This window comes from Muntiacus reevesi, chromosome 3 (assembly GCF_963930625.1).
Source record: "Muntiacus reevesi chromosome 3, mMunRee1.1, whole genome shotgun sequence".
Taxonomy (NCBI): domain Eukaryota; kingdom Metazoa; phylum Chordata; class Mammalia; order Artiodactyla; family Cervidae; genus Muntiacus; species Muntiacus reevesi.
The window spans coordinates 18,624,233-18,646,219 of NC_089251.1; the positions used below are offsets into that span (position 1 = coordinate 18,624,233).

Consider the following 21,987-nt stretch of genomic DNA (forward strand, 5'->3'; position numbering starts at 1 on the left):
GCAGTTTCCGTGTTGGCCCCTCTGATGTCGGGACTGGTCTTGGCAGAACAGGACCATGGGTGCCGGGTAACCCGTGACCCTTGTCCTCAGGCTCTGTGTGTGCCAAGAGTGGGGATGGGAGGCAGTCGCTTCCCGCCCTACCCCTACCCCCAGCCCAGGCTTCCAAAGAACATCCAGGAGCCACAGCCTTCACGCCTGCTACTGGAGTCAGTTCAGTTCAGTCGCTCAGTCGTGTCCGACTCTTTGCGACCCCATGGACTACATCATGCCAGGCCTCCCTGTCCATCGCCAACTCCCGGAGTTTACTCAAACTCACGTCCATTGAGTTGGTGATGCCATCCAACCATCTCATCCTCTGTTGTCCCCTTCTCTTCCCGCCCTCAATCTTTCCCAGCATCAGGGTCTTTTCTAATGAGTCAGTTCTTCGCATCAGGTGACCAAAGGGTTGGAGTTTCAGCTTCAGCATCAGTCCTTCTTCCAATGAATATTCAGGACTGATTTCCTTTAGGATGTACTGGCTGGATCTCCTTGGAGTTCAAGGGACTATCTCAAGAGTCTTCTCCAACACCACAGTTCAAAAGCATCAATTCTTTGGCGCTCAGCTTTATGGTCCAACTCTCACATCCATACATCACTACTGGAAAAACCATATCTTTGACCAGACGGACCTTTGTTGGCAAAGTAATGTGAGTACGTTCTTGCTAAGCCACTGTGCTGGGGCTGTGTATCCACACCCCACCAGAGGTGGCCTGGTGGCCTCGGTTCCTTGTCCTCCTCAGGCTCGTTTGTCAGCAGCCCTGGACAGGGTCGATGGCTCCTCTGCAAACCACACCACCCTACTGTCCTCTTAATCTCACCGCTCCTTCTCTGTCTTCGTTCCTCTCCCTGACCCCTCTTGTACTCTCTTCACAACCTTGGTGAGCTTTTCCAACCTTGTGATTTAGATCAAAATGATCTCTAAAGACCCCCGCATTTTTGTCTCTCCTTTACACTTATGCACCTGGCTTCAAATTCCCATATCCAGCTGTCTGCTTGATACCTGTCTAACCAGCATCCCAATCTATAAATGATCAAACTCCTTAACTCCCCCTGCCCAGACACTTGCTTTTCTAACAGTTGACCCCACTGTCTTTAAAAATAATAGGGAGTCTATCCTTCAAGCTGTTCAGGTGCAAAACCTTGGAGCACCTGAGACAGGCCTGGGTGCAGATCTGACTCCATCTAGCTGTGTTTGGCTGAGAAAGATACTGGACCTTTAGTTTCCTTATTTATAAAGTGAAGACTAGGTAGAGAGCAGGGGCCTGTCTCAGGGTCTGGCACTTGTATTTTGCACATAGAAGAAAAAGCCCTAGTTGTTTACCAGAAGCAACCAGGGATCCTTGAAGGGTAACTGCTTGGAGCATAGATAGAATGAGAAAGTATTCTATTGCCATCTGCCATCAAGGGTGTCAGGGACTGCTAAATGGCACAGGGCTCCCACTGGCCAAGCTGTGACAGTTTAAAGATGAACGTAATAGGAATTTCATACTTCTACCCAAGATGGAGTTACAGGAAAAGCCAAATATACTCTCACACCCAAAATAACCAAAATAAAGTTATCAAACGAGAGTTTTCTAGGAACTAGACCTTAGGTCATGAAAGACAGTGACCCTGAGAGACAGGATGTAAATGGAGTGCACCCTGTAACTGCCCAGATTTGTGGCTTTGAGGAAATTGCCAGACTGTGATGCAGGGACAGGAACTCTTGAGAGACCCAGCAGAGTCCCCAAGCTGAGCAGATGGAGCTGAGGGTGCAGGGATGCCAAGGTGATGGGGTGTGGGGCAGGGTGCCAAGGTAGAGAAACAGCCCAGAAAACCCAGGAGATCTACAGAGGGTGTGTCTAGCGGGGAGGAGAACACCTTGACACCAAAGGCAAATCGTGTGCACAGGGGCGTGTGTCTATCCTCTGAGCTGAGTAGTCATTACTCGCATCACTTCTCAAAGTGCAACCCAACGTGGTTGGATCGGGGCTCAAGGCTAAGGCTGCGTGGAGAAGCACACGGCACGGGCGCTGGGCCAGGGCAGTGGCTGGGCCTCGGGCTTGGTGTGCTGGGTACCTGACCCCTCGCAGCCCCTGCTCGGCACTGGAACCCGGGGAGATGGCTATGTGTGTGTGGGTCACAAGAGCTGGGACAGGAGGTGCCCAGACGGTTTTGCTGAGGGACATCCCTACCAAGGGGAGTCTTCCCAGGTGGCACAGAGGTAAAGAACCTGCCTGCCAATGCAGAAGATGCGGGAAACCCAGGTTCAATCCCTGGGTTGGGAAGATCCCCTGGAGAAGGGAATGGTAACCCACTCCAGTATTCCTGCCTGGGAAATCCCATGGACAGAGGAGCCTGGAGGGCTGCAGTCCGTGGGGTCGCAAAGAGTTAGAAATGGCTGAGCTACTGAAGAACAACAAGCTTTTCTGGAGCACTGATGAGTTTGCCTCTGCTCACTAGAATCAGTGCGTCCTCACTGGTGGGGACCAGATACTGCTACCGGAACCCCAGCATCTCATAGAGGGCTGGACTCAAAGCAGCAGGGGCTCAGAAAATGAGAACGAATGTGGGTTGAACAGATGCTCTTGGGAACATCCACCCTCCCCTGCAATTTCAGCCCACCCAGAATGGCAGCCCAGTGAGAATCAGACCTCAGACTTTGGCACATCAAGGGAAGTGTCCTGGGAAAAACTTATTTTAGGTGAGGATGGGGAGCCTGAGCTGGGCAGTACCCCTTTGAGAAGGCCTGTGGCTGGCAGAATGAGGGCCATGGCTCCGTCCCCAGGAGGAAGGACACGACATTTCTCAGAGCCGGGGATGGGGTGCATTTTCTAAATTCCTGCGCTTGGGAGCCTCTTAGAGGAACCCGCCACCACACAAAGCAGGAGGCACGTCTGTGGCACTGAGACTTTTCCGGACATCAAAGTGTCATTGTCACTTTCAACACAGAGACGTTTTTCTTCTTGCCTCTGTTTCAGCCACATTCCCTGTGTCCATGAGAAGATCCCACACTCAGCTCCAGAGCAGAAAGCTGCAGCTCAGAGGCAACACCGAGCAACCAAGAGAAAGCCCGGAGCAGCGCGGGGCACCCAAGCGGCCCTGTCCACATGCCTAGTGCAAGAAGCACTTGCTACCAGGCTGGCACCCGATTCCCCACCACCAAGCGTGATCGGCCTGCCTCCCCTGGACACAGCTGGGACACGCCACTTTATTGTCAAACACCATCCAGAAGACACATTTTTTTCCTGAATTGGGGAACAAAAAAAATACGAAGACCTGAGAATGACCGCTGTGACTTCTCAGCTTTGATGAAGTGTATCCACCCCATTGGTGACATCAAATGTCATGAGGAATTCTTTTTCTTAATGCTTTTGTGTTGTGAAGGGTTTTATGAGGTTTCCATGGGAAAGTACAGGGTGTCAACTTTCTGGCTGAATTAATTCACCAAATGAATGATGTAAAACTAAACATTTAAATTGTTAAAGTCAAGGCCTGATCCGTCTAGTAGGGAGAAACAAAATTTTAACTTCAAAAAGAAGTATCTGTATTATTATGATAATAACAGGTTTAATCTTCATATCAAAACAAATGGTTTGGGCTTGGATGAGAAATAGCTCTGGTTTGGGGGAGGTTCTGAGCCAACCCTCTGGGGCATTTGCTGGAAGGCTCCATGGTTCCATCAAAGCCTCGAAGTTTAAAATCTCCCTGCCATGAAACATTTGATCAAAGGCACCCTTGCCAAGTCACAGAGGTTTGTGGAAATGCCTGTTTGCCCATTTGGGCAGCAGGCCTGTGGCCTGGGCATGGTGCCAGGTGGCCGTTCCTCGGGCCCTGAGATGCTCTTGCAGGTGACGCTGTGGAGGAATCACCTGTACATGGGTGGGGAACACTGGACAAGCTGAAACCCGTTCTGGCTTCGGGAGGCCAACAGGTACCCTCTACGTGCCCTTCTTTTTTTACCCATGTCCTGGCCAGCTGCTCTGGAGGGCCTGCCTCCCAGGTCTCCTGCCTCCTGGGCTCTTAACCACCTGCTACCCTGAACTTTCAGACAGCAGCCACGCTGGGCCCACAGCAGGGGCCTCCCTTCCAGTCAGGCTGCGGGTCTCCCCCAGGGCCCCCTGGTTCACAAGGCATTGGCTTCCTCATTTGTCCACTGGGGATGTTCTAAGGTTCTTCTGGCCTCACTGCTGTGATTTTCTTCCTTCTACCAGGTAGAAGAGCAGGTGGCCCTGAGCAGGTGGGACTGGGGCTCACCCCCAGCAGGGGAGGCAGTCCCGTGCCCCCAGGGGAACAAGGAGACCAAGGACGCCTGGGATGTGTAATCCCAGATGGTCAGAGTAGGGGGGTGGGGGGCACACCTCTCAGACTCACTTTCTAGAGAGGGACCCCGAGGCCCAGAGTAGGGAAGTGACTGCAGGTTAGTTCGAGGGCAAGGATCAGAACTGGGGACTCTGGCTCTGGTCCCCCCGCAACACACACACACTGCAGGTGCATGGGCCTCTCTCTGGGGAGGGGGCTGGGCTGTGGCTCTGAGCGGCCTCCAGCACCAGGGAAGGAAGATCCAGCCAGGCAGAAGGCTTGGGCTCAGTCCCCGCCGCTCTGGGCGCAGCTGGGACCCAGCAGCCTGGGTCTCACCTGGGAACTGCTGAGACCTGCAGACTCAGAGGCCATGCCCCAGACCCATGGAATCAGAATCTGCAACATCTCCATGAGACTCATTCGCAGACCCGAGGGTGACTCCCTCCAGCTCGCCAAGGCATACCTCCTGGATGTGCCCTCCAGTGGGAGACCTCCCCAGGGCGCTGTGGGACGCGTGTGAGGCCCTGTAGCCTTGGGTCTGAGCCACACTCAGCTAATGAGCCTCCTTTGGCGCACGTGGCGAGTAGGCATCAGAAAGGGAAAGTGTTTCAGGATTCAAGAGACCCTTGTAGATGGTTCTCCCCGGCACTCGCACCTTCCTTCTGCCTGGGTCTGCATGGCTGATCATCTCTTGCCAGCAAGCACAATGGCCAGCAGCCAGCCATGTTCAGAACTGTCTGAATGTGGATTTGAAGAGGCCAGTTGTGAAAGATCTTGGAAACGTGCGCCCCCAGCCCAGTTTCGGTCAGCTGGGGCTGGGTCTGGGAGGAATGGCACATTGGTTGGTTGCTGGGTGACGGTGAGGCTGCTGCTGCACCGGCCTCAGCAGCAGTACTCCCGCTCGATGCTGGCCATCAGCTCCTCCTCGGAGTAGTCATACGTGATGGCTGACTGCCTCTCGGGCTTCTTGTGGCAGCTGCCTGGGGCCCTGTGGGTGAGAAACACAGACACGGAAAGCAAGATGTTACCTTCAAACTCCACATCTCTACTGGACAACTGCAGTTGCCATGGATGGAATTCTGATCCATCCTCAAACTCAGACCGAAAAACCTCTGCCCTGGGGACACATCCTCAACCTCTTCCATGAGCAGCTCCTGACTCATTCTTCGGTTTCATTTCCCGCTGTGTAACCCAAGATCTTACCCTGTGAGGAAGCCAGTGACTGCAGTGCTTCAGAGCGAGGACCTGGGGGTCGAAAGACCTGGTTTGCATCCCAGCTCCGCCACTTACTAGCTTAGTGACAGTTTTCTCTAAAATGGAACTGCATTCGTAAGTTCATTCTGAGGCATAAATGAGACCACGCGTGGACAGCATGTGACCCTGAATCTTGCACCCTGCAGAGCCCTCAGAAAGGTGAGCTGTGTCGAGATTCTCTATCGGCTGACTCACTCCTTGTGTCTGCACCCTCAGGGGCTCTCGCAGGAGCTGCGCCTAGAGGATGGGATTCGGTGTCGGGGTCCTCTGGATCGTGACCAGGCCCCCCACCCACTGGGCAGTGTATTAAGTGACCAAGTCCCGGCTCCTCGTCCCACTGCTTGGACTCTGGTTCCCACCAGCCTCGACCTGCAGCCCACGCCCTCTCCGGCTTTCTGGACTTCGCTGTGACTCCAGACTCCCCTGAGGAGGGAAGGGGCCGGCAGTCCAGACCCTGGGGAGGGCCTGTGTGGCTTCAGAGCCTGCTCCCCGAGGGCACAGCCCTGACCACACCAGCAAAACTCTCCCCTTCCAGTCGCTGTGCCAGGACCCGCCTGGGAATCACCCAGCCCTGAGCCCAGGGCCTAGGGCGGTACTCAGCACGCTCTCACCGAAGTCTATTGAGGAGTGAATGAATGAATGAAGTACTCCTGGTGAAGGACATCCTGGAATGTGCATGTGAGGGGAAGGGACCTATTTGTTTCAAAATAAGAATAAATAGCTAATTCTTTCAAGGTGGAATTTAATCCTCCTAACATCCTTGGGTTGATGAAAACTGAAATTCACTGCCAGTTATCTTTACAATCAGTAAAAATACGCAGCTGGGACTGAGCAGTGTGGGCACCAGGCTGGGCCCGTGTCCTCAGCATCGTCATAGGCACGGGTTTCCGGGTCAGCTGAGCAGAGCTGGCCGCTGGTACCTGGTCACTGCAGTGGGACCCGGCGCTCAGTCCCGTATGGGAGCCCACGGGGCCGAGCCCCCCTGGAGCTGGTGTGCAAGGCGCGGCCGGTGCTGTCTGCAGAACGCATGAGGGGCAGGGGGCTGCCAGGGAGGATGGGTAGGGATGCTCCACTCTGCCGAGGGAGGCTCTGGCCTTGGCGGGAGGCTGAGTCAGTGTACAGGCTCTCACCGCTCCACCTCCAGGGCCACGATGGAGGCCCCGTGCCCACCCAGCCTCCTCCTACTTGACAGCAGTGGCCCTGAGGCAGGAAACAGACGGGCCCCCTCCCCATGGTAAAGCAATTGAGATACATTCTCTATGTTCTGAAACTTCAAGATGAGAATAGCAGGGCAATTAAGAGGGGAGGCTGGACCTTGCACAAACCACATGTTTCTCATTCCCAAAGTCAGGAGACCTCCCCAACCATACGTGCATAGAAAAGGCTCCTTGGAGGTCAAAAGAGGAGCAATGTCAAGGGATGCTCTACCCAGACACCTTTCTGGTAGGATCCATCTTGGCTAAGAGAAACCTGTGCACATATGGGAGGATCCTGAATATACAAAATATGGACTGTGAACCAGGCAAATCAGAATGATTGGCCAAAGGAAAATTGGAAGAAAATATCCCATAAAAGTGGAGAAAACATTGGCAATCCACTCCAGTATTCTTGCCTGGAGAGTCCCATGGACAGAGGAGTCTGGCAGGCTGCAGTCCAGGGGTCGCAAAGAGTCAGATGCGACTAAGCGACTAACACTACACTATTACTACTATTATGTGGAGAAGGAAATGGCAACTCACTCCAGTATTCTTGCCTGGAGAATCCCATGGACAGAGGAACCTAATGGGCTACAGTCCACGGGGTTGCAAAGAGTCGGACACAACTGAGCGACTAAACCACCACCACCACCATCCCATAAAAGTAATTCAAACTACTAGGAGAGCACCGCTCAGGAACTCAGGGACTATCCCACTGAGTCTGCCTGTATCTATCCATGGACTGTACTCTTTTCCCTGCTAATAAATACTTGACTTGCTTCACTACTTTCCATCTTTGTGGATATTTTTTCCTGCAAAGCTGAAGGGCCAGGGTCCTTGTTCACTGACCGCTGGTCTGGTGGTCAGGAACTGGTGCTCTCAACGCCGTGACCCAGCCCATCTCTGGCTGGGAACCCAACCCCGCTCCAAGCTGTTGCAGGCCAGGCCACCCACAGCTCTTGGTTTCAGCCCTCCTTCTCCCCCAGACTCTGTTCCAAATGCCACCAGCCTGTGATCGGGGTCCTGTTCACACCTCCACACCTTGCTCGTGGCTCCGGCCACCTGGCGCGCTCCTATCCTCCTCGGTGAAACCACTCGTCCTCCAAGCCATTGAAGCCTCAGCTCCTCCAGGAGCCCTCCGGCTGCTTCTGTCCCCCTTGGGCCTCCCTTGAGCCCATCTCAAGAGACCCCACTCTTCTGGGAAAGGTTTTGCAAATGTTTGTTAAATAAGGGAAACCAGCAAGGTTCTGGCCCCGCAACCATTTGGAACTGGTAATAAAAATAGCTGTTGAGCGAGCGTTTTCACAGCTTCTCCCATCCATGGTCTTGAGCACCACCATCCCCTGCGTCCCAGGGACAAGGGCCATCACGGTGACTCCTTAGGGATGAGAAAGCAAGGGCAGATGGGCCGGGGCCCAGCTCAGCCCAGCCCAGCCTCCGGGTGCAGGGTGCTCTGGGGGGCCCTGGGAATCCTCACACAGCCCAGGGCCATGCTGACACCAGAAGCCTGGAGTCCTCAGCTGACACTTTCCAGGGGGGTTAAATGTGTTTTCCTGCTAACATGTAATAGGATTACTGGGGACCCACCCGTCACCCCTCTAGGCTGGAAAGTCCTGAAGGCCAGGACGGCGCCTCATTCACAGATGAGCACTGCACACAGTTTCCGAGTGAATGAGTGAGGGCAGGCGCAGAGATGCAGGTGCCTGCGGGGTGGCAGGGGAGGGGAGCTGTGATTTCTTGCAGAGATGCACCTCCCTGCCCCATACTTACTCAGAGACATGGCTGCCCTCTGGGTGGTCTTCAGCGCTCTGCTTTGGGGACACCTTGAGAAGGACAAACCGAAGAGGCATCAGAAGGTTGTCGGTGTTGCAGCCTGCCTTTGCACTGGCTTCCTGCTGACAGAGAGCCACTGCATTCAACCCACAGCTAATAAATGAGCGCTGGAAAGTGGAAAGTCTCCCCTGGTGTCTAGCTCCAACTGCCTGTTCTGTAGGTGGGAAGCTGAGGCTGAGGGGAGTGACCTACACAGCTCACACTAAGAGACCCCCCGCTCCTCCCTCCCTGGGAGCTACCGGCCAGCAAGCCCCCACCTCTCACTCTGGGAGTGGAGGTTCTGACCTCCATCCAAGCCCTTGCCTGGCAGCCTGCCCTTCTGCTCTGCTACACCTTGTCTGTCCGGAGTCAGGAGTGCACAGGCGTCGCACACGTCTGTCTGCAAATTCTACCAATGATCTATGCCTGTCTTGTTGCCAGCACCGCCCCATCTCAATGACCACAGCTTCAGATTAAGCTGGACTGGTCCTGGTTCTTCGCACTTCCAAACATCTGTGCTGTAGTCAGCTTGTCCCCCTTGGGGGTTTTGTTGGGGTTGAATCAATATGCAAATCATTCCAGACAGACTTGATATCTTTTTTAAAAAATTGGAGTATAATTGCTTTGTAGCGTGGTGTCGGATTCTGCTGTACAATGAAGCGAATTCGCTATAAGTATACATATATTCTCTGCCTCTTGAGCCTCCCTCCCCCCCCACCCCCCCTCTCTGACATCACAGAGCACCGAGCTGAGCTCCCTGTTCTATACAGCAGCCTCCCACGAGCCATCTGTTTTATACATGGTAGTGTATAGATATGGGCTTCCCTGGTGGCTCAGATGGCAAAGAATCTGCCTGCAACTCGGGAAACCTGGGTGCGATCCGTGGGTTGGGAAGATCCCCTGGAGGAAGGCATGGCAGCCCACTGCAGTATTCTTTCCTGGAGAGTCCCATGCACAGAGGAGCCTAGCGGGCTACAGTCCATGGGGTCGCAAAGAGGCGGACACGACTGAGCGACTAAGCCCAGAGGCACACGGTGTATATATATCAATGTCACTCTCTCAATTCACCCTGCCCTCTCCTTCCCCCTTCCCCGTGTCATAATCTCTATAATAACAAGCCTTCCAGTTTATAAACAGGGAACATCTCTCCATTTATTTAGGATTTCTTTAATGTCTTTTAAGAAGTCTTAATCATTTTCCCTGAAGAAGTCATAGACACCTCTTTTTAAAGCAGCTTCTAGATACTTGATAATATCTGTTCTCAAATAAAATTTTATCTTCTACCTGCTTGTTTGTGCAGAGATACGATTGAAACACATACATTTTGTGTTCAGCAGTTTTACTAAGCTCTCTTAATTAACCCTAATAATTTATTTGTAGATTCTTTTGGACTTAATTTCTTCCATTCACATTATGTGGGAATAATGACCATTCAGTTTTTTTCCTTTCTGATCCTTACATATTTTCCCCCTAGCCTTCCTGCACTGGCTAGGACATCCAGTACTACCTTGAAAAGAAGTCATGATAATAGGCATCTCTGCCTTGTTCCTGTAGTGAAAGGGAAATATTTAATTATTTCAAATGTAGTATTAGTTTTGCTGTGGCTTTTCCTCAAGCTGTCTTTCATCAGATCCCGGTCTCTCTGTGCTGGTCATTTCTTCAGCTTTGTCTTCCAGGGCACTGATCTTCTCTAAATCTCTAATTTCCTGTTCACCCAAACCATCAGAATCTTTAATTTTGTTTATTGTATTTTTTATTTCTACAAGCTCTATTCGGTTGTTTTTCAAATATGCTAGCTCACTTTCTATAGGTCCTTCTTCACAAATCATGCATGTGTGCTCAGTCGCTTCAATCGTGTCTGACTCTTTTGCAACCCCACAGACTGCAGCCCGCCAGGCTCCACTATCCACGGGATTCTCCAGGCAAGAATACTGGAGTGGGTTGTCATGCCCTCCTCAGGGGATCTTCCCATCCCAGGGATGGCACCTGTGTCTCCTGCATCCCCTGCAGTGCAGGTGGATTGTTTAACATTGCTATTTTTGTTCAGTCACTCAGTTGTGTCCGAATCTTTTTGACACTATGGACCGCAGCTTGCCAGGCTTCCCCGTCCATCACCATCTCCCCGAGTTTGCTCAAAATCATGTCCATTGAGTTGGTGATGCCATCCAACCATCTCATCCTCTGTCGTCCCCTTCTCCTCCCGCCTTCAATCGTTCACAGCATCAGGGTTTTTTCAAATGAGTCAGTTCTTCACATCAGGTGGCCAAAGTACTGGAGCTTCAGCTTCAGCATCAGCCCTTCCAATGAATATTCAGGGTTGATTTCCTGTAGAATTTACTAGTTTGGTCTCCCTGCAGTCCAAGGGACTCTCTAGAGTCTTCTCCAACACCACAGTTTGAAAACATCATTGCTTTGGCACTCAGACTTCATTATGGTCCAATGCTCACATCCGTACACAACTACTGGAAAAATCATAGCTTGACTATACAGACCTTTGTTGGCCAATAATCTTTGGTAATCCAAATAAATAACTGAGGCCCTCAAGAGTCTATTTTTGTTGTTTTTGTTTCTTCTGATTTTCACTTGGCTCTCTGAAAGTGTTAGTTGCTCAGTCATCGCTGACTCTTGGCAACCCCACGGACTGTAGCCCGCCAGACTCCTTTGTCCATGGAATTCTCCAGCAAAGAATACTGGAGTGGGTTGCCATTCCCTTCTCCAGGGGATCTTCCCAACCCAGGGATCGAGCCTGGGTCTCCCACATTTCAGGCAGATTCTCTACCGTCTGAGCCACCAGGAACAACTCTCTGGGTGGTTGATTATTTTTTCTTGTCTGATGCTCATTATCCTTGAAAATCCTTTGTGGGTGTTCTCCGAGGCCTGAGAGGAAGAAGCCTTCCTCTGGGGAGGACATACACTTGCTCTGTTCAGGCACTAGGGGGCACTCTCAACCTGGGCCCACTTGAAATTAAATCCAGCAAGCTGGGAGAAGGTGAGGGTGGGATGATTTGAGAATAGCATTGAAACATGTATATTTTCATATGTGAAATAGATCACCAGTCCAGGTTCGAAGCATGAGACAGGGTGCTCAGGGCTGGTGCACTGGAATGACCCTGAGGGATGGGATGGGGAGGGAGGTGGGAGTGGGGTTCAGGATGGAGAACACATGTACACCCATGGCTGATTCATGTGAATGTATGGCAAAAACCACCACAATATTGTAAACTAATTAGCCTCCAATTAAAACAAATAAATTTTAAAAAAAGATTGCAGAGAGAAAGATCAATAACCTCAGATGTGCAGATGATACCACCCTTGTGGCAGAAAATGAAGAACTAAAGAGCCTCTTGATGAAAGTGAAAGAGGAGAGTGAAAAAGTTGGCTTAAAACTCAACATTAAGAAAACTAAGATCATGGCATCTGGTCTCATCACTTCATGGCAAGTAGATGGGGAAACAGTGGAAACAGTGACAGACTTTATCTTTTTGGGCTCCAAAATTACTGCAGATGGTGACTGCAGCCATGAAATTAAAAGATGTTTACTCCTTGAAAGGAAAGTTATGACCAACCTAGACAGAATATTAAAAAGCAGAGATGTTACTTTCCAACAAAGGTCTGTCTAGTCAAAGCTATGGTTTTTCCAGTAGTCATGGATGGATGTGAGATTTGGACTATAAAGAAAGCTGAGTGCCGAAGAATTGATGCTTCTGAAATGTGGTGTTGGAGAAGACTCTTCAGAGTTCCTTGGACTGCAAGGAGATCCAACCAGCCGGTTCTAAAGGAAATCAGTTCTGAATATTCATTGGAAGGACTGATGCTTAAGCTGAAGCTCCAGTACTTTGGCTACCTGATGCAAAGAACTGACTCATTTGAAAAGACCCTGATGCTGGGAAAGATTGAAGGCAGGAGGAGAACGGGATGACAGAGGATGAGATGGTGGGATGGCATCACCGACTCAAAGGACATGAGTTTGAGTAAACTCTGGGAGTTGGTGATGGACAGGGAGGCCTGGTGTGCTGCAGTCCATGGGATCTCAAAGAGTCAGACACGACTGAGCAACTGAACTGCACTGGGTGGATTCAGGTATTTCGGACCAGCCAGGTGATGGGAATTGGGGCTGCAGACCTAAGGGACAGCTAGACTGTGGCTTTTGTACCCTCCTGCACTGTTCTGTGCTGTGACACTTGCCTTGCAGTCCCGTGAGGGTCCTGAACGTACGAGCGAAGGGTCTACTCTTAGTCTCTATTGTCATTGGGCCCTAAACTCTGTCCCCTTTACTGTTGGATACTGTCAGCCCCAGAGCTCACGCTCACCTGAGGCAAGCACAGCCCCATGGGTCAGTCACCTGCCTCTCTGGATTCTGCCTTCCTTAGATCTGGGCTGGTAATTCCTCACTGTCTCATGAGCCACTTTATGCTTCAAAGACATTCTTACCACATTAACTATACCCAGAATATTAAACCGTCTTCAGCAGAGGGGCTTGTCTGAATAAGCTTCTTCACCGTGTTCCCCAGCATAAGGCACTCGGCACTGTGGACTCCAGCCTTTGACCCGTGAGGCTGAGCAAGGCCACGGCCCATCCAGACGTCAGCCTGCTTTGTGCAACAGATCCCCCTTGGCACAAGCAGCATCCTTAGTGCAGACCGTGGCTGTCAAGAACCCAGTCTTCCAGAAGCCCATAGCGCATGGGGCGAGTCTCATAAAGATGCGATGTGATGCCACATGATGCATTCTATAGCCAAGTTATAAGCTGCTGGGAGGTGCTGGGAAAGCCTACACTCTGCGACAGGAGGGGAAACCAACTCTGAGTGGGAAAAACTCTTCCGAGAAGAGTGGCAAGAATAACATTTTAGCTGGAGTTTTGAAAGATTAGGAGTTTACCAGATGGAAAGGAAGGGAAGGGTACCCTGGATGAGGAAGAGCATATGCAAATACGTGGAGTCATCAAAGGCCGTGAATAAGTCTTCATTCATTAACTCCCTGCTGGGCGCAGGTTCTATTGCCCATACAGGATATGATATCCTTGCCCAGAGCAGCCCACAGCTGGGCAGGAAAAACTAACATGAGGATACAACTAGAGAAAAACCCAGCGCCATTATCATTAGCATCAGTTAATCCTCCCCAACAAGAATATCACTTCTCCTAAAGTTTACAGATCTCTAATCAGGGCACACAATAAACATAAAATAGTTCCTGAATCGGATTAAATGTCACTTTGATGGGTAGTCATAATCCTGGGTTTGTCTATATAGCAGTTGGCATAAGAGTAAAAATAGCACAATGCAGAAAAGGGTTCAAGGCCCACTTTTGCCATTTAATCATGATGTGCCTTTGGGTGGACTGTGAGGCTCTGTGAGCCTCAGTTTACTCATCTGTGTAACAGGTACATAGCCTTGAGGGTCACAGAGAGAAGGCAGATTGTCTGTCTCATCCTTAGTATAATACCTGCAAACACCATGACAAACATCTGACCCAGTGTCCAGCCCAGAGTAGCCTCTGACCCAGCCCAGCGAGAAGAGAACCTGAAGGCATGAGAGGAGGAGAGCCCAGGAGAGATCTTGTGTTCGAGGCCTGAGAGGTTCAGGACAGCACTTTCTTCCCTGAGAAACTAGTGTTTCTTGGGAACTGTTACCCGAGGTGGTGAGCAGAAGCGAGCTGACCCTGGGTATATCCGGCCACACAGGCCCTGTGTTGTGGTCCACGGTGGCCAACCCGCTACTGCGGGCGTCCCATGCCCTGGCTAGAAGAGCCTGCCCTGCCCGCCTGGTGTTCTCTCCACGTGGAGTCGGGCTGCCCAGCAAAGGTGCATGGACTCGGTTCAGGGACACCTGAGGGGCCGCGGGGGCTGCTGGATGCTGGAGATCTGCCAGGGGGAGTCAGTGTTCCCCAAAGAGTCCTTTGAAAATTCACCGTGCCTCTGGGGAGTGCAAAGATGAAGAGGAGATGTCTCTCCTATTAGCAAGGAATTCACAGTGGGAAGAGGGGGTGATGAATACGAGAGCAAGCAGAGGAGATCACGTGCATGCACACACACTTGCACACACACACACTTGCTCACCTCCTCTGCCTCCTGAAACAGCCCATTTCAATTTGGGCAGCTCAGACTATCTGAAAATTCTTTTAAATTTATTTTTAATAAAAAAATTAATTGCGGTGCAATACACAGAACCTAAAATGTACCATCTTAACCATTTTTAAGTGTACGTTTCAGTACTAGGTGCATTTAGATTGTTTTACAACCAACCTCCCAAACTTTTCATCTTGCAAAACTGAAACCTGTCCCCACTAAACAACTCTCATCCCCCAACCCCCAGCAATCACCATCCTGCTTTCTGTCCTACAAGTGTGACTCCTCTGGACACCCGACCTGAGTGGAAACATGCAATATTTGTCATCTGGTGACTGGCTCATTTCACTTAGCATAATGTCCTCAAGGTTCATCCATGTTGTAGCCTATGCCAGGACTTACTTCCTTTTTAGGGTGGAGTAATATTCCCCTGTACGTATATACCATGTTTTGTTTATCCATTCATCCGTCAAGGGACAATTGGGTGGCTTCTACTTTTTGGTTATTGTGAATAATGCTCTTATGAATATGAAGCCTCTTTGAGATCCTACCTTCAGTTCTCTCAGGCATATAAGAAAGCTCTCTTTTACTGACACCAATCTGTCTCCCTGCAGTTTTCAGTCTCTGAGCTTAGTTATAGTCTCAGGGACAACACAGAAGAAAAGTAATACTTTTTACCCAACCATTCTTCAGCGATCTTTTTCATGAAGTCATCCAGTAGGGACCCTAGTTCTTTCTTGACCATTTCTGCTGGAACCAGCTTTTGTCATCACCAGATGGGGCTTTCCTTTTCATCACCAGATTTTGTAAGGGTTGTTCAGATATAGTTTCTGCCCTCAAGAGGACAGATGAGGGACTTCCCTGGTGGTTCAGTGGTTAGAACTCCACGCTTTCACTGATGAGGGCCTGGGTTCAATCCCTGGTTGGGCAACTAAGATCCCATAAGCTACTAGTGCAGCAAAAAAAAAAAAAAAGGCAACTGAGTGAAAGACTGCTCAGATTGGAATCAAACATTTGCATAATCAGCCTGTTTCCACTTCTCTGAGCTGTTCTACTCAGTACTAAAGAGGATATGCTGCTGGCCAACCAAGATGGCAATGGCGTATGAGGTCTATTGTGTACGAGGACTGGACACCCTGAAGCTGCACTCAAACGGAAGACCATACTCTTTCTTTTATAACTTTCCTGACAGTTCAGCTTTGTTCTTTCACTTTTTTACCTGTTTCTTTCTGTGCTTGTGGTTTGCACGTGTGGTTCTTTCTCTTGTTAATCTGTCTGTAACTTGACTCAGATGCAAAATGCGTTACACACCCTCCCAGCTTGACCCACCCTGGATCTCCCAGAAGATGCAGCTGGTGGAAGCTTCGCAGGAGCTTGGATGAAGAGCAAAGACACAGCAGCCCCTGGTGGCCGCTCCAGGCCGAGTGCAGATGCAAGCTGCCGCCTCCAGCCAGCTGCCTGCCTGCCTCTCCTGGTCAGTAGGACAGACTTCTGTCCCACCCCAGGGAGGCTGTGGCACCTGGGCTAGGGCCATGGGAACCAGACTGAGCTCAGTGCTAGCGTGTGATATGTCATCACTCCAGGTCTTGGGGAGGCTGAACCACACCACATCACACCACAGCAGAATGAGAAGCAGGAAGCATATGTGGAAGAAATGAATAAGATGATTTCTTAAAGCCTCCCCTGACTCTTACAACTAGGGGTTTTGGAAAAAAAGTGAAGTATCTGTAGGAAATCCAGTGCATATTTTATTTAACAATATGTGGAAATTCCATGGACAGAGGAGCCTTGTAGGCTACAGTCCACAGGGTTGCAAAGAGTAGGACACCATTGAGTGACTAAACCACCACCTTTATATCCTGCTTCTCTTGTTCTTAACTCTTAGATTTTAACAGTTTTATATGCATATATGTACACATATCAATAATATATATAATTAACATGGGACAAGCTGTAGACATTTAAATAATACAGTTTGATAGGTTTTGACATGTGTATGGGACATGGCAACCCACTCCCGTATTCTTGCCTGGAAAATTCCATGGACAGAGGAGCTTTGTGGGCTATAGTCCATGGGGCTACGAAGAGTCAGATACACCTAAGGGAATGAGCACACACACACTATGATCTTACTGACATAAAAGATGGGACAGAGAAATGGGACAGAGAAAACTGGAAGGAACTACATCAAAATATTATCAGTAATATCTGCAGAGTCTATTCTGAAATCTTTATTTCCTTTATATATTATATATATATACATAGTTTTCTCACTTTTCTACAATGAGCAAACATTCTTTTACAATTGTAAAATGAAGCTAATTATAGGGCTCACCTCTTTATTGAAATCCTTTCATAAGTAAGTCATTTAAAATTTTTTTTTCTTTTATTGGAGAGAACAATCAAGAACAAAATTCTTCTCACGCACATGTATATTACCTATTCTAACTTCAAAAACAAACACTTAAAAGTAAGCATAACCTTTGCTGGGCTGGACTCATATTCAGTGACTGGGACACATTTTATGCAGTCAGGGAAATGGGTGAAGGCTCCTAGACCCAGGGAATGGAGACTTATTTCAGAGAAAAACTGAGCCCCAGAGGAGTTGGGGAACAAGTGATAATCCCTCCTGATGGCAAATTGGCTCAGTCAAAACTCTAATTGAACTTCCCTGGTGGTTCAGTGGCTAAGTACTGTGCTTTCATTGCAGGGGGCCCGGGTTCCATCCTTGGTTTGGGAACTAGATCTTATGTGCCGCAACTAAGAGTTCACATGCTGCAACTAAAGATCCTGAGTGCTGGAAAAAAGTTCTAATATACAATTAGGGGTCTGCAGAGAGTGTGTTCAGAAAGACTCGGACTCACTCTTTCCAACTACATGGCCTTGGCCAAGTTAACTGCCTCTCTGGGGCTTCTCCCCTCCCCTATGACATGAAGTTAGGGGAAAGTGACAGCAATTCGGCAAGGACCTATTCTGACAAGGATTAAGTAAAACACTGGATGTTAGGAGCGGGCTCTCTGAATAGCCCCAGTAAATAGTGGCTGTATTACAACATATGAACAGTTTCTGAACAACTGTAAGTGAACCGCAGAGACTTTCTCTGTTTAGTAGAAATCAAAACTGGTACAGGACGCAGACCAGACCTCATTCTGGGTCTTTTTTCTCTTTGTTCTTCTGCCTCTGCCCCTGGATGACCAGCAATATGCTTACACGCACAGGCTCATGAAAACGCTCAAAGAAAAGGACGCTGGTGACAGATGTATTAAGTAAATAATTGGGAGCCTCACAACTTTTAGTAAAAATGGTATGACCCCTAAGCACATAAACATCTGAATGAACAAGGAGGCTGCCAAAAATGACATTCAGGGCATATTATGAGGGCAAGGTGGAGTACCTTTATCAGACAAAATAAAGGTTCTGATGAGATTGCTTGAGGAACACTTGGGATTACTGAATGTTTAAAAAAAAAGTCATCTGGTAAAGAAAAATGGGCCAGGCATTAGAGTCGCTGTAAGTAGAGCATCGGAAGTGCTAGATACCTGGAAAACGAAAAAGGCATGGGGCGTTCCAGGTTGTCTGTTGATGGAGCCCAGCAAACTTGCTACAAACTCTGCTCCCTCCACTTACTGGCACTGTGGTTTTGGGAACATGATGATTCTCTGGGACTGAAATGGCTTTGTTTATAAAACAGAGAAAGTATTATTTACCTATTTATTAATAACTCAGAGTCTTAGAAAATGTGCAGTTGCCAGAGACCCAATTAAAGGGCATAAACTATAAAGCAGAAAGGCTAAGGCTCCACACCTGGCCATATATGCATGTGTGCATGCTAAGTCACTTCATTTGTGTCCAACTCTTTCCAACCCCATGGACTGCAGCCCACCACGCTCCTCTGTCCGTGGGACCCTCCAGGTGAGAATACTGCAGTGGGTTGCCATTTCCTTCTCCAGGGTATCTTTCTGACCCGGGGATCAAACCTGAGTCTCTTATGTCTCCTGCATTGGCAGGAGGGTTCTTGACCACTAACGCCACCTGGGAAGCCCCCACACTTGGCCATACAGGTAGTTAACTTTCTACCTGAGACCTCTAGAGCCAGGACATGAAGCACCTTCAGCCTTTTTACTCAGTCTCCCCAGAACTGAAAAGAATGAATAAGACTCGGGAGCATCCATTCAGCTATAGTAACCTAGGACTCCAGGATTTATTCAAGAAATATCCACGGCACAGAAGATACATACTATCCACACACAAAAGAGCAACATGGCTGGGGACTTCACCTCCTAATGTCTCTTGAATCCATCTCCCTTTCAGCCCTCTATCTGCCCTGCTTCACTCAGGACCTGCTCCTGTGGACCGCTGCAGCAGTCCCGTTAGCCATCTTGTCCCTTGTCTTACTGGGCCCAGTTTGTCCACCCCATGGCTATTGGCCTAACCTTCCTAAGACACAAAATACCACTCTTCTTAGCCCTTCAAAATACCCAAGGATTTTATGATCAAGTCCAAACTCCTCAGTCCGGAACACTTCTAGCATGACATGTCTATAGCCCGGCATTCATCCTTCCCACCCTCTTCAACTCCACTGTTAGTACCCACACCCTGGGTACCACGTGCCCCGACCACCATTGCCCTTGTACTCAGGATTCTCTTTGCCCAAATGCTCTTCACTGCTTATTTGCCCAGCTAGTGCCATAGATCCTTCCAGATCCAGGTCAAGCCCTGTCCTGCTGGGATGCTGATGTGACTTCTCCAGGGGACTCTCTAGACAGACGGCCCACTGGTGTTCCACTCTGTTTGTGGATCTCTCTCGCCCATTACACTGTGAACTTCTTTAGGGCAAAGACTGTGTGCCATCTGTGTTCATCTCTAGCACCCAGAGTGATGCCCTGCACACAGCAGATGCTCAAAGAATACCTGAGAAGTGACTTAAAGGGTGAATAAGGCAGCCCCAGCACCCTAGGAGTTGTTATGATACTCAGCCAATGAAGGTGGGACAGGGGGTGGGATGGGAAACTCTAATTCTCTTTTCATTTTCACTTCTGAAACTTTCAAAGTACTTGAAAATTGAACACAAAGATTGCTTCCATGCCACCTCAGAATTTCCCCCGAATTTCTCAACCGTTTATCCCTTTTGAGGGTTATATAACGGAACACTGATGTAATCCTAAAGGAATCTTGTTATATAATTCGGTCCCTCTTGCTGCAGCTCACTCTGGGAGGGTAGCAGGGCTTGGGCAGGACGGGATCAGGGGAGGAAGACCCTGCACCGTCCAGGTTGGCTCGGTCCTTTCCACCTCTCCCCACCTCCACCTTGTGGAGGAGCTTCCCACTTTCTCCTGCTTGGTGGCTGCCCCCAAGATACTTCCCTTCCATCCCCAACAGTCTTAAGCAGAGCCTGTGGGACTCCAGGGCAGGGGGCCGACTTGTACATCCTCCTCAAGCCGGAGAGCTGATACTATACCGGTCTCCTTCATTCAGTTCTGTGGGAGTGGTGACTATTGCCAAAAGAGAGTGTTCATTTGTATTGTCTTTTTTCTAGAACAGCAGGGATGTTATTACAAGTGTTCTGGAAGAAAGAAGAGGGAAGCCAAAAAGAAATTGCACAGCATCTTAAAATAGCCAGCAGGGTGCGAGTTGCTTGACAACTGCAAAGTGGCAAAGATCCTGATGCGCCTGTCGGGTGCGGGGTTTTGCTACCACTATTTGGCTCCTGGTCCCACTTCCTAGGATCCTTCTCTGACAGTGCCCTGGAGGCTGACTGAGGAGGGAGGTACTGAAGAGACAAGCAGCCCCCTGGCCAGCTCCTACCTAGGCTGGAAGGAGCCACAGTTTAAACAACAACAACAACAACAACAAAAGGTCACCTCTGGCCAGAAGAAAAAGCCCAGGAGATGCTTTTCTGCTAAGGGATGTCTGGGTGATGTCTGGGTTCCTGTCCCGCTCCCTGTCAACCCCCAAGGTGGAGGCAGTTAAACCAGCACCCAGAGGAGGCAGAGGGACTCAGAGGGGATGTTTGGGAAGGAGAGGCCGTGCGATCAGCAAGAGGCCCCGTTGGGATTCGGGGACGGCCAGACGGTGGGTGACACAGGGCAGCGGGGACAGGGCGCCGCACAACCCCAGGGAGTCTGGCAGGGACCGGGGGCGGTGGGAGTAAAGGGGGGCGAGCAGGGAGCGCAAGGCGGGACGGCGCCAGGGGCTGGGGGACAGGGCGCGGGGTGCGGGCCGAAGGGGGCCCCCCCCCGGGCGGGAACGGACGCCGCGGCCCCCACACTCACCGGGCTCCCGGCGCCGGCTGCAGGTCTGGGCCCCGCTGGGCCCCGCGAGGGCAGCTCTGCGGGGCCCCAGCCCGCCGACTCGGCCAACAGCTGGTCCAGCAGACGCAGGGTCTCGTCCCCGCCGTCGGGGGGCGCCGCGGGGCCGGGATCGGTGCCGGCTGCCGCCTCCGGGGCCTCCTCCCCGGCCGCTGCCACCGCCGGCGCAGAGACCGGCGGCCCCGTCCCGCCCTCCGGGACTGCCCCGCCGGGCCCCGCCGGCCGGCTGTCGGGGCTGCGCAGACGCCGCAGGGCGCGGCCGCTCCGGCTGCTGCCGCTGCCCATGGCGCGCGGGCGGAGCGGACCGGCGGCGGGGCGGGAGGAGGCCCGGGGGCGCGCCGCCCGGCCGGGGGCGGGGGGGAGGAGATCCCGGGCCCGGAACGCAATTGGGAGCGGGACGGCCGGGGGAGAGGAGAGGGGGCGCGCTGGACCGGGAGTGGGGGATGGAGGTGATCCCGGGTCTGGGACGCGATTGGGGGCGGGGATGCGAGCCGGACCGGGGGCGGGGAGGTGCGGGGGGCGCGCCGGGCCGGGGCTCTGGGGGTGGAGGTGATCCCGGGTCTGGGACGCGGTTGGGGGCGGAGATGCGAGCCGGGCCGGGGGCGGGGCGAAGCCGCCGGTGCGGGGAGAGCGGGGCCTGGTGTCGCGGCGGGGCAACCAGAGCCCGGGACCGGGGGGAACGTGCGAGTGGGCGCGACTGGGGCCGGGGTGCTGAGCCGGGCCGGGGGCGGGAGGAGGGGCCGGGCTGGGGACGAGATCCCGCGGCGAAGAGGCGGCTGAGAGCGGGATGCTGGCCTGGGCCTGGTGGTGGGGGCCGAGACCCGGGGTGGTGTGCACTCTGGGGGAGCCGGCGGCCGGGGGCTGGGAGCGAGCGCCGGGTCTGGGGGCACTGGCTGGGGGACGAGGGCACTGGTGCGCGGCGTCCTCTCCTCCTCCGACTCCTTCCTCCTCGCCCCTCCCCACGTTGGGTCCTGCGCTTCCTTGCGGGGGCCTGCCCTCCAGTCCCTGGCTCCTGGGGACTAGAGACCCGCCT

The 21,987-nt window shown here is 51.5% G+C and overlaps 1 protein-coding gene across 1 annotated transcript; it reads right to left on the reverse strand.

The window, feature by feature from the left end:
• Positions 1-3,209: 3,209 nt before the first annotated feature.
• On the reverse strand, positions 3,210-21,264 carry CYS1 (cystin 1). The gene is made up of 3 exons (XM_065928583.1): positions 20,919-21,264; positions 8,541-8,593; positions 3,210-5,308 (listed from the first exon to the last, which is right to left on the reverse strand). The coding sequence occupies exons 1-3, from the start codon at positions 21,237-21,239 to the stop codon at positions 5,203-5,205; spliced, it is 480 nt and encodes a 159-aa protein (XP_065784655.1). The 5' UTR covers positions 21,240-21,264; the 3' UTR covers positions 3,210-5,202.
• Positions 21,265-21,987: the final 723 nt, after the last annotated feature.

Excerpts from the sequence above, each read along its gene's own strand:
- CYS1 (XM_065928583.1), bottom strand. The coding sequence starts at position 21,239 with ATGGGCAGCGGCAGCAGCCGGAGCGGCCGCGCCCTGCGGCGTCTGCGC. Across the intron at positions 8,594-20,918 it reads CAGCCGGCGCCGGGAGCCCG|GTGTCCCCAAAGCAGAGCGC; the intron begins GTGAGTGTGGGG and ends GTCCTTCTCAAG. Across the intron at positions 5,309-8,540 it reads GAGGGCAGCCATGTCTCTGA|GGCCCCAGGCAGCTGCCACA; the intron begins GTAAGTATGGGG and ends TCTCACCCACAG.